Source organism: Dryobates pubescens, chromosome 10, assembly GCF_014839835.1.
Source record: "Dryobates pubescens isolate bDryPub1 chromosome 10, bDryPub1.pri, whole genome shotgun sequence".
In the NCBI taxonomy this organism is placed as follows: domain Eukaryota; kingdom Metazoa; phylum Chordata; class Aves; order Piciformes; family Picidae; genus Dryobates; species Dryobates pubescens.
The window spans coordinates 9073749-9099130 of NC_071621.1; the positions used below are offsets into that span (position 1 = coordinate 9073749).

General features: G+C 38.4%; 1 protein-coding gene across 1 annotated transcript in view; it reads left to right on the plus strand.

Moving 5' to 3' along the window:
• ATP10A (ATPase phospholipid transporting 10A (putative)) overlaps positions 1-25382 on the plus strand; it is a 134141-nt gene that overhangs the window by 73153 nt on the left and 35606 nt on the right. The window contains exons 3-7 of the mRNA XM_009900153.2: positions 2571-2656; positions 8335-8441; positions 8547-8678; positions 11030-11163; positions 12799-13051. Of these exons, the coding sequence (XP_009898455.2) occupies positions 2571-2656; positions 8335-8441; positions 8547-8678; positions 11030-11163; positions 12799-13051 (712 nt within the window). The remainder of the gene's footprint in view (positions 1-2570; positions 2657-8334; positions 8442-8546; positions 8679-11029; positions 11164-12798; positions 13052-25382) is intronic.

A 25382-nucleotide genomic window follows, 5' to 3' on the forward strand; every position in this document is an offset into this window, starting at 1 on the left:
CAGATTTAATGATAAAGGACTGTTAGTTCCAAAACTGAGTCATAAATTAAAAGGTTCCAAAAAAGGAGGAAGAAAGACTGTGTTCTGTGGTAGTGATGGTGAAGTTGAGCAGGTTTAATCCTTTCTGTTCTTGTCAAGATTGTTCTTTTATTTGCAAAAACTTTAAGTAGACTTTTTTATTAGTATTACTTGTAAAGTTTGTGGCTTTGCTTGCAGGCTTGCTTAACAGAAAGGGAATTCAGTCTGCAAGATTCTAGTCGCTCTAGAAGTCATTGTGTCTGTACAGCAGTGAAATCATGCTCTTTCTGCTAAGTTCAGCACCCACAGAAATCCAGCATTTGACTGCATTGGATTTTGGGTTTAGGTGTCTCTAGGATTCCCTCAGGCCATTCATCAAAGATGTTAAGATTTCTTTATTTTCTTTTCTAAAGACCATTGCATGAAAATTTGTGTTAAATTAACTATGTTACATATTAAGACAAAAAGTGTTTCCCTTTCCAGTCTATTCTTTCCCATGTGGTTTACAAATGCAATTTAAGCTGCAGCAGTGACTATTCTTTAACAAAGTACTTAAACAAACAGTATATTATTGAAACACCTTGAGTAATGTTTGAAGATGATGTTTCCTGGGTTTTGGGTTGTTTGGTTGGTTATTTCCTGCCATGGAGCATGTCAGGGCAAGGAAGGAACAGAAGGTCGTGTTCAGGGGCAGCAGAATGGGTGTAATGTCGACAACACAGGCTATCATAGTGTCTCTGTAATGTGAACCTTTGACTGTTCAAGCCAAGGATGCAGGCAAAATGTACAGATCAGGAGCTCTAGCAACAGATTTCAGGTGTCAAGGCCTGAAAGCTTCATGATGTCTGTCATAGTCAGTGATTTCTTCCTGTGACTGCTAGTGTCTGTCAAAAGCTGAGGAACAAGGGTCAAAGTCATTGAATGGGTGACTTAATATCTGGCCCATTCTACAGCCTAATAATGTCTTTCATGCCTCCATAGAACTAGGTACTTCCAAGCATCCCCTGCATTCAAGTTCAGTCACCTAGAGAAATTTAAGGCTGACCTGGAGAAATATCTAATGAGCTTAAATACCAACAGTATTTGATGCTGAGAAGACCATCTGGATTTCTTGCTAAGACTCAGGTACTTGACTGCCAGCTTGGATGTAATTTAGGGAGTCTGATTCTTATTGTAGCCGTCTTCTTAATTACTCAGAGCTCTCCTTCACTTTTACTCGCTTTCTTTCCCCCTTGTTTGCATGCTTATAAAAGTGATGCTTCCCTCCAATGGGCTGTAGCTGCCTGCAAGTGACAGCCCATCTTCATGGTTCTCTTTATCATCTCTTATTTTTTGAAAATACAGGAAAGCTTTCCAGAAGTGTCAGGTGTGAGTGGTTTGAGTTGTCTCCTATAGTCTGTTTATCTTCCAGGTGTAACTGGCAGAAAAAGGAAGGAGGGCATTGATGGTGATACTGTTATATCATCTCGATTCTTTTATTTAAAATCTACTTTCTTTCATCTCTTTTGAGTAGAGACAATAACAAAAAATCAGAGAAACTGGCAATAAGATTGTGTCTGTCCTTTGGTTACTGATTCTCAGTCGTTTATTCCCATAGTGTTCCCATACCATTTTAAAAAGTACTGCTTAAGGTGTACAGCTGCTCAGCAAAACCATTACAAAGCATAACATTTGTGATGTTATCACAATTGAAAGCTTAGTGATATGATAATTCACAACCAATTCTGTCATTTAAATGAGGTACAAAATAGTTTTCTAAAGGTAGTCTTCACTGATGGAGACAGCCTCCTCAGCAGCACCAGGACAAGGTATCTTTGGTATCCCTGCATAGTTTGTTTGGTCTGGCAAAGAAGGGAGAACATTGGTTTTCATTGAACAAAATCAAGTAATTATGCTGTGGTAGAATGTTTTTCCTCAGATACAACAAGATGATAACTACAAGTAAACACACACAGTCAGCAAAAATACCAGCTTCTGGCTAATGAGCTAGAGAATCAAAAAAGTTTTGAAGTGTTAATTGGAAAAAGTTACTCTGCTATATATGTGTAGTTTACTGTAATAGATTAATTTATCTGTGCTGGCATAAAACAATTAAGAAGTCTTGCTAGTATTTCAAAAGCTTATATTAGCTTTTTCATAATTGGCAGTATATTGACTTAAGTTGTCCTAAATTTTCAGTAGCTTCACTGAACGCAGCGTGTAATGATACTATTGAATATTTTGAGCCTTCCCAGATAAATTTCATTTTTCAACTCCAGACAGAATTCATTTTACTTCTGAGCTAAGCATCTTTTATTTAATGCTTTCAGAATCCCACATTTTTCCACTTGCAGAGCAGAAATATCATCCTTGTAAGGGAGATTTTGGAAGGCATTCAAGGAATTTTGGTGACTAGGTCCCTTTGATTTTCAGTGCCAGTGGTCAGTGTCATTCATTCTATTACCTTTAAAAAAAGCTGGACTTTAATATATTATGAAAGCTAGAAAAGGAAGTGATTTTGACTATAATTTGCAAGTCCTTTCCCTAAGTAATTCACACTTTTACTATTCCAGGACTCAGAATTCGACCCCTTGAAGTTCACCAGTGTCATTGAATGCGAGAATCCAAACAATGACTTAAGTAGGTTTCAAGGTTACATGTGAGTATTTCATATAAAATCCTTCAGTGTATGAACCATTAATATGGAATAAAATAAATGGTAGCTTGTTTTGGGCTGTGTTGTCTAAGCTGCATCATCATCACATAAATATATTTAAGGCCATTTTAGAGGATCCATACTTCAGCATGACATCGGAGCCTCACATTTCCATTCCTTAGGATGGATTTAGTTGTTACATTTGCTCAGTTTATGCTCCAGAAAGGAATGCATGAAGCAATGCAGTTACAGATACTCTTCTCCCTTTCCTTCCCTCCATGGATCAAAAAAGGCCATCTGGAAATGGGAAGAAATAGAAAACCGGTCCAAGAGAGTCAAGAAATAAACACAATCTAGTTTACACTACTTTTACAAAGATGGGTCTGTTTGATGTTTCTTTTGATATGAGTGTCACTGAAGAAAATCAGAAAGCAAAACTCTTTCCCCAGCTATGGCAGTATTCCTTTCCTCTCCTTCAGACAAAATAGAACGATTGACTTGATTGATGGTTGTACTTGTGTGTTGCCACACAGAATCATCTGTATCCACTTGACTTAATTCTAAACAAACAGAACTGTATTAACCAGGTGCTCATCTCTGGCCAGTAAGTTCTGCTCAGAATCAAATGGTTTACTATGTGCAAAGTACTTTGCCTCTAATATAGCCAGGACTGTAGCGTGTGGCCTTGCTGATGGCAGTGACTTAAGAGATATACTCTTGCATGACTTTTTTTTCCACAGTCTGTAACCACATGGAGAATAAGAGCCCAGGATATTTTTTTGTCTAAATTTTAATGAACAGTTAAGCAGACACAAATTATCTTTAGAATACAATCATTTATGACCCATATTGTTGAGGAGTGATAAGCAATATTGAATTACGTAAATGGCACAAGGTAAATTGCTGGAGCTTGGGGAGTCTTTTATAGTGATACTCTTTACCACTTCAATTACTGCTCTCAGATGTCATAGATTGTGTAAGATGTACTGTCAACTGAGGTAAATCAGGTCAAGTTTTTTTAAGCTACATCAAGTTGCAGCATGGGGAAATGTTTTCCTTTATTTAGCAGCACAAAGCCCTACAGTTCATTGAAAGATAAAAGTGTCATAATAGACTTACTGCATGAGATTGTATAGCTGTCTAGATTGAAAGAGATGTAAATGTTATTTCCAAAGATGGAAATGAAAAATTTGGCAGTGTTTTTAGCACACTTCATATGTGTGAATCTAAGCAGAAAACATGCTAATACCTTTTGGATGATTGTTGTTCAATATTGATTCTATTTAATCTTCTTTCTATGTTAATATTTCACAAATCATGTGAATATATTTTGACACACAGCAAAAAGACAAGACAGCAGGTGATTTACACGTCTCATCAGCTATGCTGCAAGGGAGTTACACGTAAAGGACCATGGAGCATTTAAGTAAAGAGCAGGGACCATCCCCTCAACAAAAAACACTCAGTCCCTTCATTTATCACAGAGAAGACTTTTTTCCTTCTCTTTTTTAGATTTCCTTCATTAATATAATGAAATCATGATACAATGAAATTGTGATACTAGTAATTTCAAACCACACATTATCAACATGAATGGTAATTAGCACATCTGAATTGAAACATGTCATTGCCATGTCAAACTTGGATCTTAATTCTTGTTCGAGTTCTTACCAATACTCACTACTTGAAAGAAAGCTTCACATAGCTCCTGGCTGATAGTAGATCAACTGAAAAGAACTGTTACTAAGATATTTAAAAAGGGATTTTATGAAATAATAGATTTTTAGAGATCCATATGTAAAAGCTTTGCTGAACCATTGCTGTCAAAATTTGCTTGAAGTTACAACCATTTAGTAGGCTTCCAGTTTTGATTAAGATTGTTTTGGTTTTTTCCTGTTTGAGCTATGATGAGCTCTTTGGCTCTGATATCTGTGTTGAAAAATCTTTCAGGGAATAGGAACATCGGCATGTGTGTGTTGTAAATATGTAAAAATTCTGTTGCCCACAATTATTCTGAAATGGGATCACTATAGGTAACCAATTGAGCACAGACAGGCCAGTGTAAAAGGAAACACAACAACAAAAAAATCATAAAAATACTGCAAAATGTGTTGAGATGGGCTTGGTTCTATCTTGTATCTGCAGGAATGTAGTGTACACATTACTACATATGACTTCTCTGGTTATGTTGGCACAATAGAACACATTCTGGGTGTGCAGAAGGGAATAGGCAGACTACTGGTTCAAGTCAGGTGTTTGCTTTAATTCTGTGTTTCAGTTTCTGCACCCCCAGATATCCTAAGCATATTTCCTCATTTTTATTTTTCTCATAAGAAATCTTCTTAACATGCCCCCTCCTTGTATGGGTTTAGCCAGATTAACTACAGGTTATGCATGGCAAACGTTTAAAAATCCCATGACAAGTTCCAGAAACAACAAAATTGGCTTTAAAATCTTGTTTCTAGCTTTTTTTATGTATATAGGCAAGGGAAAAGGAGTAGTTGGTGGTGGTCTGGCTTTTCAGCTTTTCTCTGAACATAAAGATGTTATTATTAGACAAGAACAGAAAAATTTTTCAGATCATACCAAAGTAAGTATAGCAAGGAATTACAATAATGCTAATATGTAAGCAAGTGTGTATTTGTATTTCAAAGCTGGTCATAAGATAATATAAAACATGTAAGGGTTGTGGTATCTTTTAGGAAAACAAAATCAACAAAAGTATATACTGTGATGTTTGCTGTCAAGCCTCGGGAAGTAATGCCAGCTCTACCATTTGCTTTGTAATACACTTGAGAATCCAGAGAGATACTCAAAGAAGATACTCTGTTGAGTACAGTTTTGATACCTTGGGGTAAACATGTAATAAGGAAAAATATAATAGACGGCTGAAATGAGCTACAAAGTGAGCTGTTCTTGCTTTGCTGGATTGAACCAGGAGAGTTATTGCTACAGAAGTGCTTTCAGAATGCTGTAGCTAACTGCATCTGCTCTGCCTGTTTGTCCTAATTTGTGGTGTTTGTGTATTTTAAATGTTTAGAATCTGTGTATTTGCAGTGTCATCTGTGTGAGAAACTGCAGAGAAAATGAGCATTGCACCTGCCCTAGCCAGTGGGTTTCCTTGTGGGCTAGCCTTTGCGTTCCAAGCACCTGAGCAGCTTCAGCCAGGCAGTTTTAAATACTGACAAAGTTCCCATCTTTGCCTCCAAAGTTATACTAGCCTGAATCCAGAAAGGGGGGAAACAGATGATTCAGCCTCCATAACAAGCTTGAAGTTTATAACACTGAAGAGCTAGAAATCGGATCTAACCTTATCTCTCTACCTCAACATACAGTAGTAGTAGACTTAGCAGGTTTGTTACCAAAGTGAGCAGTTTTATCTGACTCTAGGTTTTTAAGACAGACCTTTATGTCTGTAATTTTTAATTCCTTTTATTGTCAGTTCCCAATTGCCTTATATCTAAGTCATCTGGGAGTGAGTGCAGACAAGAGGAAACAATGAGTTTCCTCCAGCCTCTGCCAGCTTCTATCTCCCAGATTTCAGTTCCATCCTTTTTTAAATGTCTGGTGAGCAACAGGTGGCTTCTTTTGTATACAGAAAAATAAAACGCAGTGCCAAACTGTGGGGTGAGAACAGTAAATTGGGGTCCTGGAACCTCAGTTGACCTCAGTTGTTGCACCATTGCTTTGGAGCAGTTGTATAAACTAACAGAGTAAGAACAAATATATAATGGTATAGAACAAATACACTAGTGGTTGTATATAAAGGCTGCCATGTGTAGTAAAGCTGTCACAGTCCATTGTGTCTGTGAAGTGTAAAAAATTGATAAAGGCTATAAAATTATTAGCCAAATAATTACTTCTTAGGTAGATTTATCCATTTTAAATCCCGTTTATTAACAGGAATCATAACTATGGTTCAGAGACTTCACTGGAATTTCAAACCAACATCCTCATGATTTATGAGAAAGCTTATGTAGAATTTAGCTTTTAAAAGCAGAATAATGGCAGAAGCCTGGTAGTAGTGTAATTTCTATAGTATGGAATCATTAAGAAATCATTTCTCAGAGTTTAAGCCTGGCCAAATTTGGGTAATTCTCCATCTGGCAGTCAGCATTTACACCTATTGGCATACTGCAAGAGGGCTGTTGGACAGCCCCTAGTTTTTAAAACTCCTTTGGCAAAAGGTGAGGGAGTGGGTTAAGGAGGTTTGCTGATGAGGACAGAAGCACAGTCTCTGTTCTTGCATCTGAGGCCATCAGGGAAGATGGACTGAGCAAAGGGAGTTCTTGCCTGATGGAAAAAAAAAAATATTTTTTTTTTTAATAGGAATAACAAACCTGATGTTGTCTCCTTCTTTCCTTCTCCAATTGTTTCTGGGCTCTAGTCAGATTTTACCACTGCTGCAGCTACATCAGCTGTCAAACCTACCACTATTATTTCTTCATCCTTTCAGTGAAAAACTAAGCATACCTGTTGAAATACCAATGCTTTAAATTCATGATTTTAAGTGCTGAAATCCAGGTAGCCATAAAATTCAACATTGCAACAGTATAATGTTAATTTTAGAATAGTGCATGTGCTTTTTCCAGGATTTCTGTTGAATTCTTAGCTTTTACTAATTTTTTTATTGCAGTCCACTTTTTTGGACTTTGAAACTGTGATTGTTTTGGTACCCTGAAAGTGAAGTTAAAACTTAAACATTTCAGATTTTGCTTTAATCTTCTCTGAAGCATTGAGATACTGCAGTTGATTAAATTGTATTTTTATTCATTTAGTTAAAGCTTGAAACTGTTATTTGGTTTGTGTTTTTTCCCTAATAAAACATTCTAATGTTATATTTTAATTGTTATTTTTTAACATTTCCCTGGTGACTGTTAAATATTCATTCAGCTGTTTTCTGTATTTCTCTGTCAGCTGAAGTTTGAGATAGTCCTTACAACAATGGACAATAAGTTGTGGTGGAAACATTACATTGTTCCATTTTCTTCATGTGTTTTGGTGCTAGTCAACAAGAATCATCAGGGTGCAACCATTTTTTCTTTCTTGGGCAGTCAATGAGACACTTCTGAAAGGAATTCTTCTTGTTCTCACTGATGAACACACTTTTCCCCTTCTTTTTCACTGAACTGGTGCATATTATCCCTGGAACATCTTCCTTAGTATTTATCACTGTTTCCAAAGCACAGTCCCTTCCCAATTCCAGGATGTTTCTTTGAAGGTTTTCTTTGGCAAGGACATGTGAATAGTGGGTTAATCATATGCACTACATAGCTGCCATTAGGTGAACTGGATTAACTGTGGTTGTGCAGTTAATTTGCAGATGCACAGAAAGCTTAATGCATTTTCAAAACATTAGATGGGCTGCACACATGCTGTAGACTTGGCCTGCATACTTCTGGTGAGCATTTGTCCAGTACATTTGAATATCCAACAGCAACTGATACTTCTCCTGCTGGGCCACTGCATATCTGAGATTCTTGGGTAGGAATTCTCAAGTTTTCAAAGTCTACCAGAAAATATTCCCAGGAGGAAGATCTAAGGAAATGCTACACCATCAGGTTAACAAAAAACACTTAATCATTGAACATGTTTCATGGGCTTGTTATGTTACACAGTAGTATGATTTACCAAGCTTAATGTTTTGATGTGTTTTGTTCTGTATTCAAATTTTTTTACAGTGTACATAAAAGCGGAAAAAAGGATGGACTGTTCAAAGAAAATCTTTTGTTACGTGGATGTACTATTAGAAATACAGAAGAGGTTGCAGGAATAGTAATCTATGCAGGTAACAGCTGAATTTCTGTCTGATGAGGCATATTGCCGTATTATAGTTTCTTTGAAGTAATAACAAAGATCCATATGACATCATTTAATGTAATTGCCTCTGCAGGCCATGAGACCAAAGCTTTGTTAAATAATAATGGACCCCGTTACAAACGCAGTAAGCTTGAAAGACAGATGAATGCTGATGTCCTTTGGTGTGTCCTCATACTTCTAGTCATGTGTCTTTTTTCTGCCATTGGTAAGTGCTCTTTAAAAGCAAAAACCTAAGTATCAGACTCTCTTGGAATTCATGCACTTAGCTTTATCAAAAACGTATACCTGTCAATACATGAAATCCATAGAACTGCTTATGTATCATCTAATTTTTGTTGTGTTTTCTTCTTTGAAATCAAGGTGTCTTGATATATACATAGATCCCTAGTATCAATCGAATATATGCTACTAGTATCAGAGGTTTAGATTTTACTACGCTTGATAGCATCCAAAATATGAAGTTTAAAAGAAGCCACTTTATAAGCAGTTCTCTTAAAATTATAGGTGATAGAGTTTGATCTGCGATTAATCAGTTGACAAAGAAATTTGTGAGCATAGAATAAACATAAGTAGCACGGTGCTGCTCCCCATTTATTAAATCAAGGGCACAGTTTACAACATTGATGCACTGTCCCTAAGGCTGCAGCTTTAACATGGAAGAAATAAATTAAGGTCTAAATCTGCATGAATCCAAACAGAAAACTCTCTAGACTTCATGAAAAGTTTAAGGAATTGCTGAGGTTCAAATAAATACTCTTCAGGCTTTTTTTCTATTAATATGTGAGAAAGAATTGAGTTTTATGCTTGGCATTCAAAATGATTCTTTATATATGGCATATCAATTTCCATATCCTTGATGTTTATGTGTGACTCATCCAGCATAAATGCCAGAATGTTTCCTAACAACCACAGTGAAGTTTAATAACAATCTTACACCATTTTAATACATCTCTGTGTGCCTTTTCCCAGGTATTTTTAAATGCTGCTTAAAGATGAGCATTTCCAGCTGTGAATCAGTATATTTGCTTCCACTGCGTACATGATACACTTTCATAGTGTCTCAGTGTTGGGGAGCCCAGTCCTCAGGGCTAAAGTACTGTGATAGGTTTAATGTTGGGGAGTTACTGCCTGTGCTGTTCTCTCTGCCACTGTACCCAAGGTGTTGCCCCCAGAGCAGCAGCAGCGGGGTGTGTGCAGCAGTGGCTTCAGTTCAGCTGCAACTGTGAAAGGGACGCCCTCACTTCTACCACTTCTGCTACAAGTCTAGAAGCCACCAGCAGAGGGCCAGAGCAAACTGCTGGAGGTGGTAATAACCAAATAGAGCTGTAAAGAAATATGCTGAACCCCTTGGAAAGTAGAGGTGCTTGATGCTTCAAGACGTGGAAAGCTAGGTTCTGTAAGAGTCAGGCAATTTTTGTACCCTCTGTCGAGAAAGTGTAATTTGGGATATGACACTTAACTAATTCTTTCAAAAATCTGAGTCAGGATATTTGTAAAACAAGTCTTTATGTAGGTCATTCTCAATGTGAGACTTCTGATTTTTACTATCAAGAATAAAAGTATAAACAGCAATAAGGCTATCAGAATGGTGATAGACTCACAATGGTAGTACAGGGAGAAAATAATTTGCTCACTTGGCTTAAGTATAATTTTTATTTTTCAGAAGTTCAATACTGGGTTTATATATCAAGATGTAAAGGACTTTGTCAGATGTGGCTTACAAAAGATTACTTTTAAAGCAGACAATTCTTTCTGATTTCTCACATACAGTGAATATAGTTTGAATATTTCTTAACATGGGATAAATCTTCCTTCTTTATAACTTAGAAAACATCAGACATGCCATTTAAGGTCTTTTAGAACTGCAAATCCCAGAACTGTATTTAAAAAGGCAAATTTCTTTTACAAGAATATAATAATAGGAATAACAACAAGAATAATATTACCTACCAGCACAATGAATTAAAAAAAAAAAAAAAAGAAAAAGAAGAATAAAAACAACACACAAAACAAGCAAACAAAAAAAACCAAAAAGTTTTGACTAAGGGTATGAATTTCTTCTATTCTTAGTTCCTTAGTTTCCATGCGTTGACTCCACTGATACTGTTATTTCAGTAGTTCGGTGGAGGTGATGGGTAAGATTCACACTGTAAAATTCAAGTATCTTCTGACTTTTATCCAGCTGAAACTGCTTTAGTGATAGCTGCCTATTGATATACCCAGTGTGCACCAAATATCACTGAAATGAATAACTTTCTGAAGACGTCAGATTTTCTCTGCTGATTACAAAGAGAGCCTAAACTACTAATTTATATTAGCCAACTTAGTTTATTTAGATATGTGAAACAACCATTGCATTCTGTCCTGAAGGACAGACTTTCTCAAATACCAGAACAGAAAAAGGAAGATAGTTTTGGGCTTTTCTCAAAAGTCATGCAGAATAGTTGAAAACAAATACCACTTTCCTTTGTAACTCAAATCTAAGAACAATTTAATAACATAAACATTTTTTCTTTGAGTTAATTTGTGTTTTTCTCTCTTTCAACCCTTCTGCAGGTCATGGCCTATGGGTATGGCAATATGGTGAGAAAAAGAAACCAATTTTTGATGTTCCAGGACCTGATGGCAAATATTTGTCTCCTGTTTTAGCTTCAGTGTACTTATTTCTAACAGTGATCATAGTTTTCCAGGTAATCGAGTTGTATGTGCTGTCACCTCTGTTCATGGTTTGCTGTAATAACAACATAAGGAACATCTGGATGACACTCTTAGTCATATGGTTTAGTTTTTGGTAGTCCTGTGAGGAGTAGGGAGTTGGACTAGATGATCCTTATGAGTCCCTTCCAACTTGAAATATTCCATGAATGTACAGTATGTGTGGTATCTCTTCTACCACAAAGCACTAAAAAATACATTTAGTCTCTTTAAAATTAAATTTTAGCTAGCAGCAATGTGATCATATATAGCTAGGAAGCTAAATGAAATAAAAGAAGTGGTCAACTCAGTGTTAAAAGATGATAAATTCTCTAAAAATATAAACAAACTAATGCATACAGTAACCTGTCAGAGCTCACTTGTCATTGGAGAATATATTTATCTGAGAATCTTCCCCAAAAGACTCAGGTATTTTATTTTAAATGAATAGGAAGGGGTATGGTGCAGTGGTCCCTGCTGGGAGAAAACAGGCTTTGTATTTCATATCCATCCACTGTGGAACACCACCACAAAGACTGTGGGTGCCACTTTGGGTACAGTGTCCTGGTGTGAACAGAAGTTATGTGTTTTTTGAGCTGCTTTCCAAAGATACTTCTCTTAACAACTCCATATCTCAACTAGATAACAAACTCTGTTTTAAGTTTTCTGGTCCTGAAAAGAAATGCATTGAATGGTGAAAGTGGCAGAAAGTTAAATAACAGACATTCATGTCACTGGGACATGAATTCGTTCATGTCAGTGGGACACTTAGAGGAGGTTGAGTTACTTGAGGTAGCAACTTCTTAATGAAAAGTAATTAAAAAAAGGATGTTAAATGACTTTTTACTCTCAGGTATTGACTATAATACCAATTTACAAAATAATCTCCACAGAATTCTTCAAATACCAGCCTTTAACTATAGTTTTTGTTTAAATAACCCCCATTTGCCACTTATATAACAGCTATGATTTTCCCCTCATGGCTAATTCATCAAGCTAAATAATGTATGCAGTCAGGAATTTCTGTCATGAAAAATGTCTACAGAGAAAAACTCAAGTACAAATTAGGTAGTTATGATAATCCTCAAAAAATGGGCAAATTTTTTTCTGGAGAAACTTCTGTCTCTGTTTTCAACATTTATAAAATGTGTTCTTCATTCAGATATTCTGCAGCCCAAAAGCCAAGGCCAAAGAGATTGTTCCTGTGGAGAGGTTAACACTTCTCATTTTATTTCTCATATTTCTGCAAAATGAATTTGTAAACATCTATTATTTATGCAGAAAGGATTATCCCATTCCTTCACATTTACAGAATTCTAATTGTACTGTCTGGTTTGGGTTTTTTCCCTTTCCTTTCCCAGTTTCAGGCTTGCATTATTAGCCTAGAAAAGATAAGCTTCTATACAAGTTTTGATACCCTCCTGACACAGTAACGCATTTCACCTCCACAACTCACCATGTGTTTTCCTCAGCTATCAGAGTAAAAAACTCTTTTAAAAATATGATAATAACTTTACAGTAGATGCTCAAAGTGTGTGTTCCAGTCTAGCACAAAGTTAACTAGATTTTACTTAATTAATTAATTGTGTCCTTTCTTCTATCTTAATTCTTTTTCTTTTTATGTATTCTAGGTTATGATTCCAATTTCTTTGTATGTATCCATTGAAATAGTTAAAATCTGCCAGGTATACTTTATTCACCAAGATAAAGATTTATATGATGAAGAAACAGACTCTCAGCTGCAGTGCCGAGCTTTAAATATCACAGAAGACTTAGGTCAGGTGCAGTTTATCTTTTCAGACAAGACTGGGACACTTACTGAAAACAAGATGGTTTTCCGAAGATGCACTGTTTCTGGAATAGAGTATTCCCATGATGATAATGGTGAGCTCACGATCTTACTTTTTGTCTATCAGTTCTATTTTTGGTGATCTGAAGTAGACTGAAAGATAACTCTAATCTTAAATCAAGAATTAAAAACCAAGAAATTGCATGTATCCACTCATCAAATTGTGTAATAGCTGTTTTCAGGTTAGTATAATTTGATGGTTGCATTCAGCTAGCAATGACAATCTTATCAAAGTGTTCTGTAACATCTACAGTATGTTGTCAAGACAGGTAAAGCTTGTGATATAGTAAAGCACTTGAGCATGTGACTAATTTAAGCAAATTGAATAGTGCTGCTGGTATCACAGTTGTTTGGTGTGCTAGAAGTATACAATGTAAAATACCGGGTTTAGGCATAAAACCGGATCGGGACCAGCACCCGGGACTGCTGTGCTTGAACCAAGAGCTTTCTCCCTTGCTTTTGCTTTCTTTTTGGGGCTTTGCAGGTCGGGAGGACCCCTGGTAGACGGTGAGGTCTGTCAGGATCGTCCTTTCATGTGCCTGCTTGGGATCGGGATCATGACGTCAGCTACGGGAAGTTTAAAACCCACCGGAGCTGTGCACGCAATGCCATTTTGGCTGCAGAGCCTTCTGCCAGACTGCACGTGCTGGGGCAGCCTCTGTGGCAGCTCAGATAAATTATAGAATTTAGGTGGAATAGATATATTTTTTAATAACTAACAATAAAACCCTGAACCATGGTTATTACTCAGACAAAGGCTATTACAAAAACAGTACGTACCCAGACAGAGTTGGTGCATCAGCACGCAGGAGTCCAGGCTGCTGGCTGCAGAGAGTGCCGGAACCTGGCACTTGGAATGGAGGGGAAGGAGAAAACACCTGTGTCAGGTGTGACCAGGTGAGCTTTCTCCCCAATATGGTGGCAGAGTTAAAGAATGAAATGGCTGAGCTGAAGGATGAAGAATGTCTTCCAGACAGCTGGCCTGCAGAGCTGGCAGAGGGAGCCAGGGAGCAGCATAGTTTCTCTCTGTTCCAGGATGAGGTAGTTAGTGATCTACTCAGCCACTTGGATCCCCACAAGTCCATGGGACCAGATGGGATCCATCCTAGGGTGCTGAGAGAGCTGGCAGATGAGCTGGCCAAGCCACTCTCCATCATTTTTCAGCAGTCCTGGCTCACTGGAGACGTTCCAGAAGACTGGGAGCTGGCCAACGTGGTGCCCATCCACAAGAAGGGCCAGTTGGATGAGCCAGGGAATTACAGGCCTGTCAGCCTGACCTCAGTGCCAGGAAAGATTATGGAAGAGGTCATCCTGAGTGCAATCACACAGCACTTACAGGGTGGCCAAGGGATCAGGCCCAGCCAGCATGGATTCAGGAAGGGCAGGTCCTGCCTGACCAACCTGATCTCCTTCTGTGATCAGGTGGCTCACCTGGTGGATGTGGGGAGGCCTGTGGATGTAGTCTACCTGGACTTCAGCAAGGCCTTTGACACCATTCCCCATAGCAAACTCCTGGCCAAGTTGTCAGCCCATGGTTTGGATGGGAGCACACTGCGATGGGTTAGGAACTGGCTGGAGGGCCGAGCCCAGAGAGTGGTGGTGAACGGTGCCACATCCAGCTGGCAGCCAGTCACTAGTGGTGTGCCCCAGGGATCAGTACTGGGCCCTGTGCTCTTTAACATCTTTATTGATGATCTGGATGAGGGCATTGAGTCAATCATCAGTAAATTTTCGGACGACACCAAGCTAGGGGCAGGTGTTGATCTGCTGGAGGGTAGAAGGGCTCTGCAGAGGGACCTTGACCAGCTGGACAGATGGGCAGAGTCCAACAAGATGACATTTAACAAATCCAAGTGCCGGGTGCTGCACTTTGGCCACAACAACCCCATGCAGAGCTACATGGTCTCTTCTTCCAGGCAACCAGCACCAGAATAAGAGGACACAGTCTCAAGCTGTGCCAGGGGAAGTTTAGGCTTGAGGTGAGGAGAAAGTTCTTCACAGAGAGTTGTTAGCCAGGGAGGTGGTGGAGTCACCATCCCTGGAGGTGTTTAAGGGGCGACTGGACATGGCTCTTGGTGCCATGGTTTAGTCATAAGGTCTGTGTTGACGGGTTGGACTTGATCTTAGAGGTCTCTTCCAACCTTGGTGATTCTGTGATTCTTCTAGTCCAGCTTCCCTTTGTCAGATTCTTTGAAGTGTTCCTGTGTGACAGGTGTCTGTGTTAAGGTACCTTCAGTGTTGTATGAATGCTGCAGTTGTTAGGGTGTCCCCAAGTATCAGATTCCTGAAACCCTAAAACATATTGCTTTGTCTCAAGAGAATGAGGGTTGTCAGCTCTGTGTCTTCCCATCACCCTTTTAAAATTATGGACAGATTTCCTGTTTTGTGATTTGTTTCTGATTCATGTTACTTAATATTTGGTTGTTAGCATTTTTGACGTAATACATCTTAACTCTTCAAACCATACTCTGTCTATATGCAGGAAAATAGCTATAGTATTGTATTCACACACACCAAAAAAAAGTTTCTTGATCTGCGTAATTTATAAAGATCAATGATTAGAATGCTTTCTCACTAACCGCTATAGAAGTTTGTTTTACAAATAAGTTACAGGACAAGAGAAATAACTGAAGTAGACTGGAAATTTCTAAAACAATGCTTTGGAGAGTTCATAAGGTTCAGAATTGTGAAAAGTTATTTTGAAGTTTTGGATCATGCAAGGATTGTTCTTTTTTCTCCTACTTTAAAGTATTACTGAGGCCCTACATTTAAAACACTTTTTCATGAAACTAGGTGCTTGGGAAGTGTTATTATCCCAGTGTTACAGAAAGAACTTAAACAGGGTGAAGCTGTGACTTCCTACCTCTGTAGTGTGGGTTAAAATTAAGAGTACATTTCTGGACTTGTAATTTTGGTTGTGACACTTGTTCTTTTTTTCTTCTTCCTTGCCACTGATCATTTGCTTGCTTGTACTAATTTCAGAGGGTAGAATGTTCTTTGCAAGAATGGTGGTGGTACTGCTAACTAAAACAGCACAGAAGAAGTATTTTTATGAGCTTTATATCATCACCTAATATGTAGGCTAAAGTAAGGCTCCTGACCTTCAATATTGAGTTTCAGATCTTTCTTCTTCAAATGTGATGTATTTAACAGAAATCTAAAGTTCGCTCATACTTTCCTTTTACGATTTCAGATTACGGTATAAATGTTAATGACAGCAAAATTAATTTCACAGAACAGAAGTGCCACATAAATACATAAACTGTTTCTTTTTTTCACTGATTCATTTCCCAGATGGTTATGTCTGGGGTTTCATGTAAATTCAGTCAATATAAAATTTCTGACAAATAGAATTTTTAAATTGGCACAGAATTTATACACAATACCTTATACACCGTAATTTTTTTCTTATTTTTTTCTCCTCTACAGGGAAAAAAAAGAAAAGTCTTTCGCTGTCATTCTAGATATAAATGGTGATAATTTATATTGATTTTCCCCCCTATAATCAGGATTAATGACAAAAAAAAACTATTCTTCATTCAGGTGTTAATTAGCTCTATTGTCCAGTCTGATTTTCTAACAATGTCTTGTATTTAGTACGGTGAAGTCTTCTTGTTAGATATAGTAAAATGTCTGTCACAGCTCTTCCTGGGTTTAGGGGAGTGCATCAACCATTTCATTGCTTTGTGCCTGCAAATGATTTTTCAGCTGCTCTTCTATATCTTATACCAGAGTATCTGAATTCCCCTCTGAAGTTCTGGAGCATATGTTATATCTGATGGCATCCTGCTCTGCACCTCAATTTTTGCTGAAGATTTTGTGAATCAGAAAATTGTAAATTCTTTACTTTGGCAAGTGATCTGAGGCTGCCATATATGCCAGAAAACCAAGTAAATGTGTCTGGTTTTTCTTACCTGTTCCAAAGACGATCTGAGTCTTTCTTAGTTTATCTGATTTTTCAAGTATAGTGGTTTCTTACTTGAAGTCAAACTCAAACTAGTACTTTAGATGAAGTGAATTTAAAATTGCTGTACACAGGTCAAGATTCAAAAGTGAAGATAATTTTCTACTGTAATTTTCTACTGTGAAAGCAGAAAGCTTAGGATGGAAATGTCCTTGTTCTGAGCTCTTTGGCCTAAGTTTGTTATTCTACTGTGTCTGAGTAGCAGTGCCTGCTATTCCAGTTGCTTTACTCGTCTCATAATAAGATCCTGGCTTTGGTTATGGATAGTTTTACAGAACTTTAGCTATTTGGTTCAAGTTTTCCATGCCAGATGTTTGCCTCAGGCATGTATTATGGGAGTGAAAATTCAATCAGAACAGCTCCATTCAGCCATATCCAAGAACAGGGCTAAGATGTAACATGCTTTTTTCCCATGCTAAAAATTTCTGGGAAATTTTCCTCTGAAGTCATCTAGAAGCCCTATATTCTGTGGCTCAGCCATACAAGCACAGAGAGAAGAAAAGTTATGCCTACAGTGGCAGATTAAGGTCTGAAATCTTCTTACTTTAGTACTTTAATTTTCTGTCAAAGCGTTTTTTTCTGTATAATCTATTATGGCTGCATATCTGTTAATTACTCAATGAACAGATTGTGCAGAGCCTTCAAAAATTTTCTCTAAAACTCCTTCAACTTTATTAGCAATTATCCCATTCTACAGGGATCATTGTACTGCATTTGTCATCATCATACACAAGTTCCTTCCACTAGTGCATTAAGCAGTGTGTGTAGCTTTCCTTTTGTGTAGCTTGGTGTTTCCCCTTCTTGCTCTCCCAATGCATGCAGTAAACAATTTGTTTGGGTTTAGGGGCTACTTAAAAGGCATGCCCTACACTGTGTTAGGACTGGTCTTTTTCTTGCGTGGTGGGAGTGTTATTATTTTCTGTGGAAATCTGTCTCACAAAGCCGCGTGAATTCCCCCTGTGAAAGGTGAGCTTTATGATTGTGAGGGAAGTTCAGGTTTGCATCAGACATGAATGTATTAATCAGGGTTTTCATCACAGAGGCTTCTTTTTTTTGTTTCCTTTTTTTTTTTTTTTAGTAGTATTTGGAACAAGGGGAAGTTTTCATTAACTTTCTGGAGAAAATATTTTACTCCAGAATTCTCTGTTAGCTTTAAGTTTCTTGTGATGGTGATGGCGCTATCCCCAGGAGTATTGCATTGTTTTAGTCTAGACAAGAGGTGACAAGAACATAAATAATACAGGGCAATAAATTGCACCAGTGTGGGACAGACTCTTTCAGGCAACTAGTGGTTATTCAAAATATTACTCATGGATGCTGCTATGTGAGATCTTTGCACCAAAGAGGAATCCAGGAACACATGTGAAGACTGTGAGGGAAAGTGTAAGTGTATTTAGCAACAGTTCTATGATGCAAGCTCTACCAAATATTCATCACTGTTGATATCACATGTAATATTTTGGTGATGGATTATGTGCTGATCAGGATCAAACTACAGAAATTCATGTTGCTCATTTGGGTCCTGTGGAGACCAAGTTGTAAGGGATGGAATTTTTATTACTAGCTTCTAGATGTTTGTGTAGAAGGTAGTCATCTAGTGATTTTACAGTTACAGGAGAAAATTAAGCATTTGTGGTATGCAATTCATCAGATCTGTTTTAGACACATATGCTTGATATCTAATACTTGCCCATTTCTCTGTGGTTTAGAATTCTAACTATAGGTGAAGAGAATTCCCATCTCATGTCTGTGTGACCTCTGTTCTTGAATCTGTGTCTTCATTTGCAGAGTGTTGATTGTTAATTCAGGTGCAAAGTATGTCATGGACTGCTCTCAGTGGAAGAATGATTGTTCCTTTCATGAATATGCTGGACATTTGTGGATTGCCCATTGGCACTCTACTTTGCTTAAATCCTGGAATTATTCTTCCTTCTAGCCCAAAAGAATGTTTGCACTAAACCAAACCAAAACAAAGCAAACCAAAACATTTAATTGTCTCCCTGTATGTAAAACTATGTTATCATACCATAGCTCTTCCTTTTCAGGCTAGTAGCCAGCTTCTAAGAACTCTTGGAACTAGACATGCCCCTAGTCTGCCTGCCAACCCCAGAGATAGTAGGTGCCCAAAAGCTGACTGTGCTTCTGAAACTTGTTACATGACATAGCTACAAGCAAATGCTCTTGGCCCAATATTTGTCCTATTTGTTTTCTAAATGCTGAATTAATCACGCTCTTGCCTATGCTGTATGATATGTGGTTTTTAGCCACCCATTGTATGGAACTTTTGACAAAACATGAGTTGAATTTCCATGAATACAACCATAAATATCTGAAAATGTTGAGTTTTTCATTCTTTGCATTCCTTTTCCTTCTTTAAACAACTGTGAAGAAAAACTATATACAGCATAAGAATAACAGAATTCTATGGGGGTGAAGGCAGATGATGAAAACCTCAGTGATTTTCTCTTGCCTAACAGAGTTTCTTAATTGCAGAACCTGAGAAACAAGGAGCTTCTTTCTGCATTCTTTTTTAAGTTATTTTTTACTTCTCACAAGAAAGTGCATTTTTTTTTAAAGTTTCTTATTTTGGGGGCTCCTTTTTAGTAGAACTTTCTTATTCTTTTTTTATATAGTCATGAACCACAGATTTATAGGGGTTGGAAGGGACATCTGAAGATTGTCTAGTCCAACGTCCCTGCCAGAACAGGTTTGCATAAGAGCCGGTTGTATGGTACAGCATCCAGGAAGGTTCTGAATGAGTCCAGAGGGGAAGAATCCACCACCTGTCTTGCCAGCCTGTTACAGTGCTCCACCACCCTCAAAGAAGTTCTTCTCCACTTTTAGATGAAACTTCCTACATTCAAGGTTGTGACTGTTACCTTTTGTCCTGTCACTGGGCACCACTGAAAAAAGAGTGGCCCCCTCCTCCTAAGACCCACCCTTTACATATCTATAACCATTGATAAGATCCCCCCTCAGTTTTCTCTTCTTTAGCTAAAAAGCTGCAAGTGCCTCAGCCTTTCTTCATCAGACAGACGTTCTAGTTCCCTAATTCTCTTTGTAGCCCTTTGCTGTACCCTCTCAAGCAGTTCCCTTTTTGTACTGGGGTGCCGAGAACTGGACACAGCACTCCAGATAAAGCCTCACCAGGGCAGAGTAGAGGGGGAGGAGAACCTCCCTTGACCTGCTTGCCACACCCTTCTTGATACACCCCTGGATTCCATTTGCCTTTTTGGACACAAGGACACATTGCTGGCTCATGGTTATCCTGTTGTCCTCCAGGACTTCCAGGTCTTTTTCCACAGAGCTGCTTCCTAGCAGGTCATCCACCAACTTGTACTGATACATGGGGTTAATCCTCCCTAGGTGCAGTACCCTACACTTGCCCTTGTAGAACTTCATAACGATACTCTGCCCAACTCTCCAGCTTGTCCAGGTCACACTGGATGGCAGCACAGCCTTCTGGTGTGTCAGCTGCCTCTGCCAGTTTTGTGTCATCAGCAAACTTGCTGAGGGTACACTCTGTCCCTCCATCCAGGTTGTTGGTGAATATATTGAACAGGACTGGACCCAGCTGTGAACCCCAGGGAACAGACCTCCAACTAGATACTGTGTCACTGACCACAGCCCTCTGAGCTCTTTCAGCCAGTTTCCAATCTATGTCACTGTGCATTCATCTAAGCCACAATTCCTAAGCCTACCTGTGAGGATGCTGAGTGAGACAGTGTCAAAAGCCTTGCTGAAGTCAAGATAGACAACCTTCTGATAACCTTCTTTTTCTCTACATGCTTTGAGAGGACACCCCAAACAAGCTGTTCCACCATCTTTCTAGAGATGGAGGTGTGGATGACTGGCCTGTAGTTTCCTGGGTCAAGAGAACATGGACTGCACATTGGAAAATTAATTGATTAATTATCCACATTGGATAATTATATTTATTAAAAAAATAAATAAATTAAAAAGCATGCAAACCAAGAGAACTTATTCTGTAATTGCAGCTGCTGTTTCCAAAGGGATATAATACCTGCCATCTTTACAAAATTTGACACTCCAGAAGTCAGGCTGGTTCATTTAGGCTTTCTGCAGAAAGATCAAAACCTTTAGCAGTGCTGGATGCTTCAGACACTGGTAGCTTGTTTGCAGTTTCTCTTTACATTGATTAATTGCATTTTGAAAAAAATTAATTGGTATCTGAAGAGAGAACCAGTGCCAACAGATGTAGAACTCAGGACATTAGAGGTGCCCCACTTTAAATCCTATGGAAGACAGAATAATTCCTATTTAGACTGGATTTTAGGAAGATACTCTTTAGTATGAGGGTGGTGGGACTCTGGAATAAGCTGCCCAGGCAGGCTGTGGATGTCTCCTCTCTGGGAGTGCTCGAGGCCAGACAAGTGTACTTGAGAGGCATCCCTGCCTTTGGTAGGGAGGTTGGAGTAGATGATCCCTGAGGTCACATCCAACCTGAGCCATTCTATGATATTTAGAAACAGATAATACCTTTTTCTAAACAAATACTTAACACTCAAAATTGCTCTGGAAATCTCCAGAAAATTAGGAATGATCTCTATTTATAAGTGGAGTAAAGAGTTCTTAATGAAGGATTTACGGTTATTCTTTATAAACCCCTGGGGATACCAAGAGGGGAAAGGAAGGAAAATCTTGGTGTTTCTTACCTCCTGACTTGTCCTTATGGGAAAGGACTTGCAAAGTAAATCAAGTTACAATTATGCTAGCACACTTGTACAAATTTATAGCATGCTAGCTGCTTGACTGACTCCTTACATAAACACTAGAGTGCACTTCAAAGTGAAATAAGCTTGCACTCATAAAATAAAGGAAATAAGGTGGCATGGTGGTGTAAGTAAGTACTGCACATCTAGATTTGCTTCTTGGTAGTTCAGTAACAGCCTTATTCAATGATTTGGAGTGAAATGGAATTATCCCTTGGTGAAATCAGGGCCCACACACTGACATCTGAATTACTCTGGTTTACGGGGTCTGCAGTTTTATTCTGCTCGAAGGGAAGTTCTTTAGAGTTTCCTGATCCCACTTCACTGGTTAGGGGATCATCTGGCTATGGAAGAAACACTGTCTCTATCAGCCTGCAAAATGGATGATGCATCATAGAACACAGGTAGCATGGAAGGTAGAACAAAACCAAGCAAAACCCCAAAAAAATAAATTAAAGTGTTTTTAAAATAAAAGATTGTCCCTTAAAATACTGATGATCTACTACAGTATTTTTAGTTATATCTTACTGTTTTCTTCTGAAAGATGAAAGAGAGTTCTTGGAGTATTAATTATTGTTTCTTTGTGCCATAAATATAAAATTAAATAGAGGATAGTGAAATCTGACTTTTGTTAATTATATTGCTGCATTTCTCAAAGTTGTTTGTGTCTTTGCCCTTAATAAAAACCTCTCTATCAGACAAAAGATCAAGGCCATCCATTTTCAGTGCTGAAACTGAAAAGCATCCCATAACAATGTCTCTCAGGTTATAATGTTCACAGGAAAAGGTTCTGAGTTGAAGAGAGCTGAGTGGGTGGAAAGAATAGTGTGTTCCCAAAGAAGCACGCTTCGCACAGCTGAAGCATTGTGAACCTTAGCCATAATATAATGATTGAACTGGATTTTATTATTTCTTCAAACTTCTTAATTCTTGCAGCATAGTATGTAAAACTGCACTTGAGAAAATGCTGAAATGTGCCAAGGGCTGTTTTTTTATACCACGCTTACCTTGGTATAAACTGAAATAACACCATTTGTATTTAAAAAATTCTCATTTGACTTGTCTAAATGACATTCTAGTCTTGTATCTACTTTCCCTTTTTCTCAGCAGCAGGAAAAATTAAATGAATGTGCTACAAAGTAAACCTGTGTAGAGAGCAAGAGATAGCTGGCATTGCACAGACTAGAAAGGACTGTGCTACTGATACACTACTGATAAATAAGCTGAGTGCTGCAATAAGAAAGAACTTTTGCTATGTTGAATAAACAAAGTATTTTTAGGTGTAAGAAAGAACAAGGAGGAATACAGAGATATGGTATGTGAGTATAACTATGTATTCTGCATGAAATGCATCCTGTGCTTAGCCACAGAGATCTTGGCATGGAATAAGATTAGAATCAGTTCAGGATCTTTGAAGTAGGTATTTCAAGGAGTATTTTCAGAGCAGAAGCTTGAACTAGGTAGGATTATTAAAGAAAACATCTCTTTTTCTTTTTATAACCTCTGCTCAGAACAGAGTTGAACTAACCAGGTAGTACATTTTGCAAAGCAGAAAAGGATGATTGCAGCCAGTCCTTTTGTCAAGGAATCTTAGCTTTTATCCCAAATTCAAGCTTTTTTAATGCTTTTCCTGAGAGAGACTGAGTGTCTACAGGTTGCAACATCTTCCTTACGACTGGATTTACTGCTAAGAGGCTTAGTGAAAATGAAGTACAAAAATATGCTTCTTATGATTTAAGTTTTGAACTTTGTTAACATGCAGAAAACCTTATTGATGTGTTGTCTTCAGCAAGGCTTTTTTGACTTAGGGTTTGCAGCATGTATATAGGAGCCTGCAGAAGATAATTAAGGTAGGCCTTATGCTATCAGTCTGGGGCACTGCTGTCCAGGTCTCATTCCAAAGTGTACACCCAGTGCAAAGAAGAACAGAAGTATTTCAGTGTGCGGATCCAGTCTAGTACTTGAGGCATCCTCTTAAAGTGATATCTCTTAAAGTGATATCACTGTGATATCTCTATAGCCTCTTCCTTTCTTGCATGCCTGGGTTTCTTCTGGAAGGAGACAGGGATGCCTAGGAGAAGCAGAGAGCAAGCCTGGCTCATATCCCAAACAAGGGTATGGATCAGTGCTTATGACACTCTGCAAATCACTTTGGGACTGTGAACTGCTTCTAATATAGATAAATCTGTGATCAATTGAATTAATTAATTAATTAATTAATTCAATCAATTAATTAATTAATTGAATTAATTAATTAATTAATAGTATGGGGATCTACACTTATATTGGGAAAAGGCACAGAGGCTTACAGAGCAGAAGAAAGAGGGAATTAGTAGGGTAGAGTGATGGGACAGATTAGAACTGTGCTCTCTCAAAGCAATGCAACAAGTTGCAGGAAGCAGACTGTCCAGGTGAGGTGAACGTCATTTCCATGCAACTCATTACCATGCAACAGAAGGACCAAGTTGACCAGTGACCCACCTAATTTTTTGAGCTGTCTTCTAGGTTCTGTCAGGTGAATCAAAGGACAAAGTAGATACTGTGTCCTGGTTTGAGCTTCCAGCTCAAGACAGAATGTGTATTTACCCCAAAGGAGTAAATAAAAACACTTGCACAGAACTGGAAGTTAGTAATAGCTACAAAAGTAAACAAAGTACAAAAGGTAGTAAGGAATCAGCAGTGGACCAGGCTCCTGATGGACTAGGCCCCACTATGCGGCAGAAAACAGCACCCAGCCACCAGTAAGGCTCTCCCCACCATGCTACAACGCAAAAGCAAGAGCCAAGAGAGAGCTGACCAGAAGTTCTGCTTCTTAAATACAGAATATGCAGGAAGAGGAAGGGAATAGCTCATTACGTTATTCAGTGCCTCTCGCTTGGGACATACTTTCCACCCTTCCGGGAGGACTTCCATCTCTATGGTACAACATTTAACCTACAACACACTGAAAGGAGAAGGCAGCTGTGCTGTACCCTTCTATTTGCACCTCTGTGGCTTTAAGGAGCAGCTATATGTGCCATTGCTCAACCTCTTTCCCACCACATAATACAAAGAAGCATGAATCACACCAAATAATGCCAGTGAAGGAGATCCCTCAGACATCCACAGTTCGTCTACAGCCTCCTCAGGGCTGCATTTGAGCTGTGGGGCAGAAGTGATCTGCAGTGTGCCCTGCAGTCTCTGTGTCTCCAAACACACTATGGCCCTTTCAACCTCTATGACCTAAATTTTCTTCAGCAGGAGCCAGAGTGTAGTGCAGGGTGTCACATACCTGGGCATGCAGTTGGAAAAACAACCAGGTGAGCATTCACAGCCAGGACTGGGAAGCTCTCTCAGGTCCCACAGTTCAGAAGGAGCCCTATGCATGTTCCAAATGGAGTTGAAAAAACTTCCAATATATGATACTGATCTATCACCATGTACTGTGTGTGGTCTGATTTCAACTCCTCCAACTGCTTTCTGACAGCTAAAACATGTTTGAAAATTGCAGTGGATGGCAAGGAAGGTGTTTTCTTTGATCTTAAAGCTAGCTGGTAAAAAGTGATCCCATGCCAAACTCAGTATATGCAATGCACAATTTTTCTTAGGAAGTATTTTGAAAGAAAAACAAAAAGTCTGAATAATTAACTTACTTGCTAGTGATTTAGCACTTGATATTAGGAAATTTGA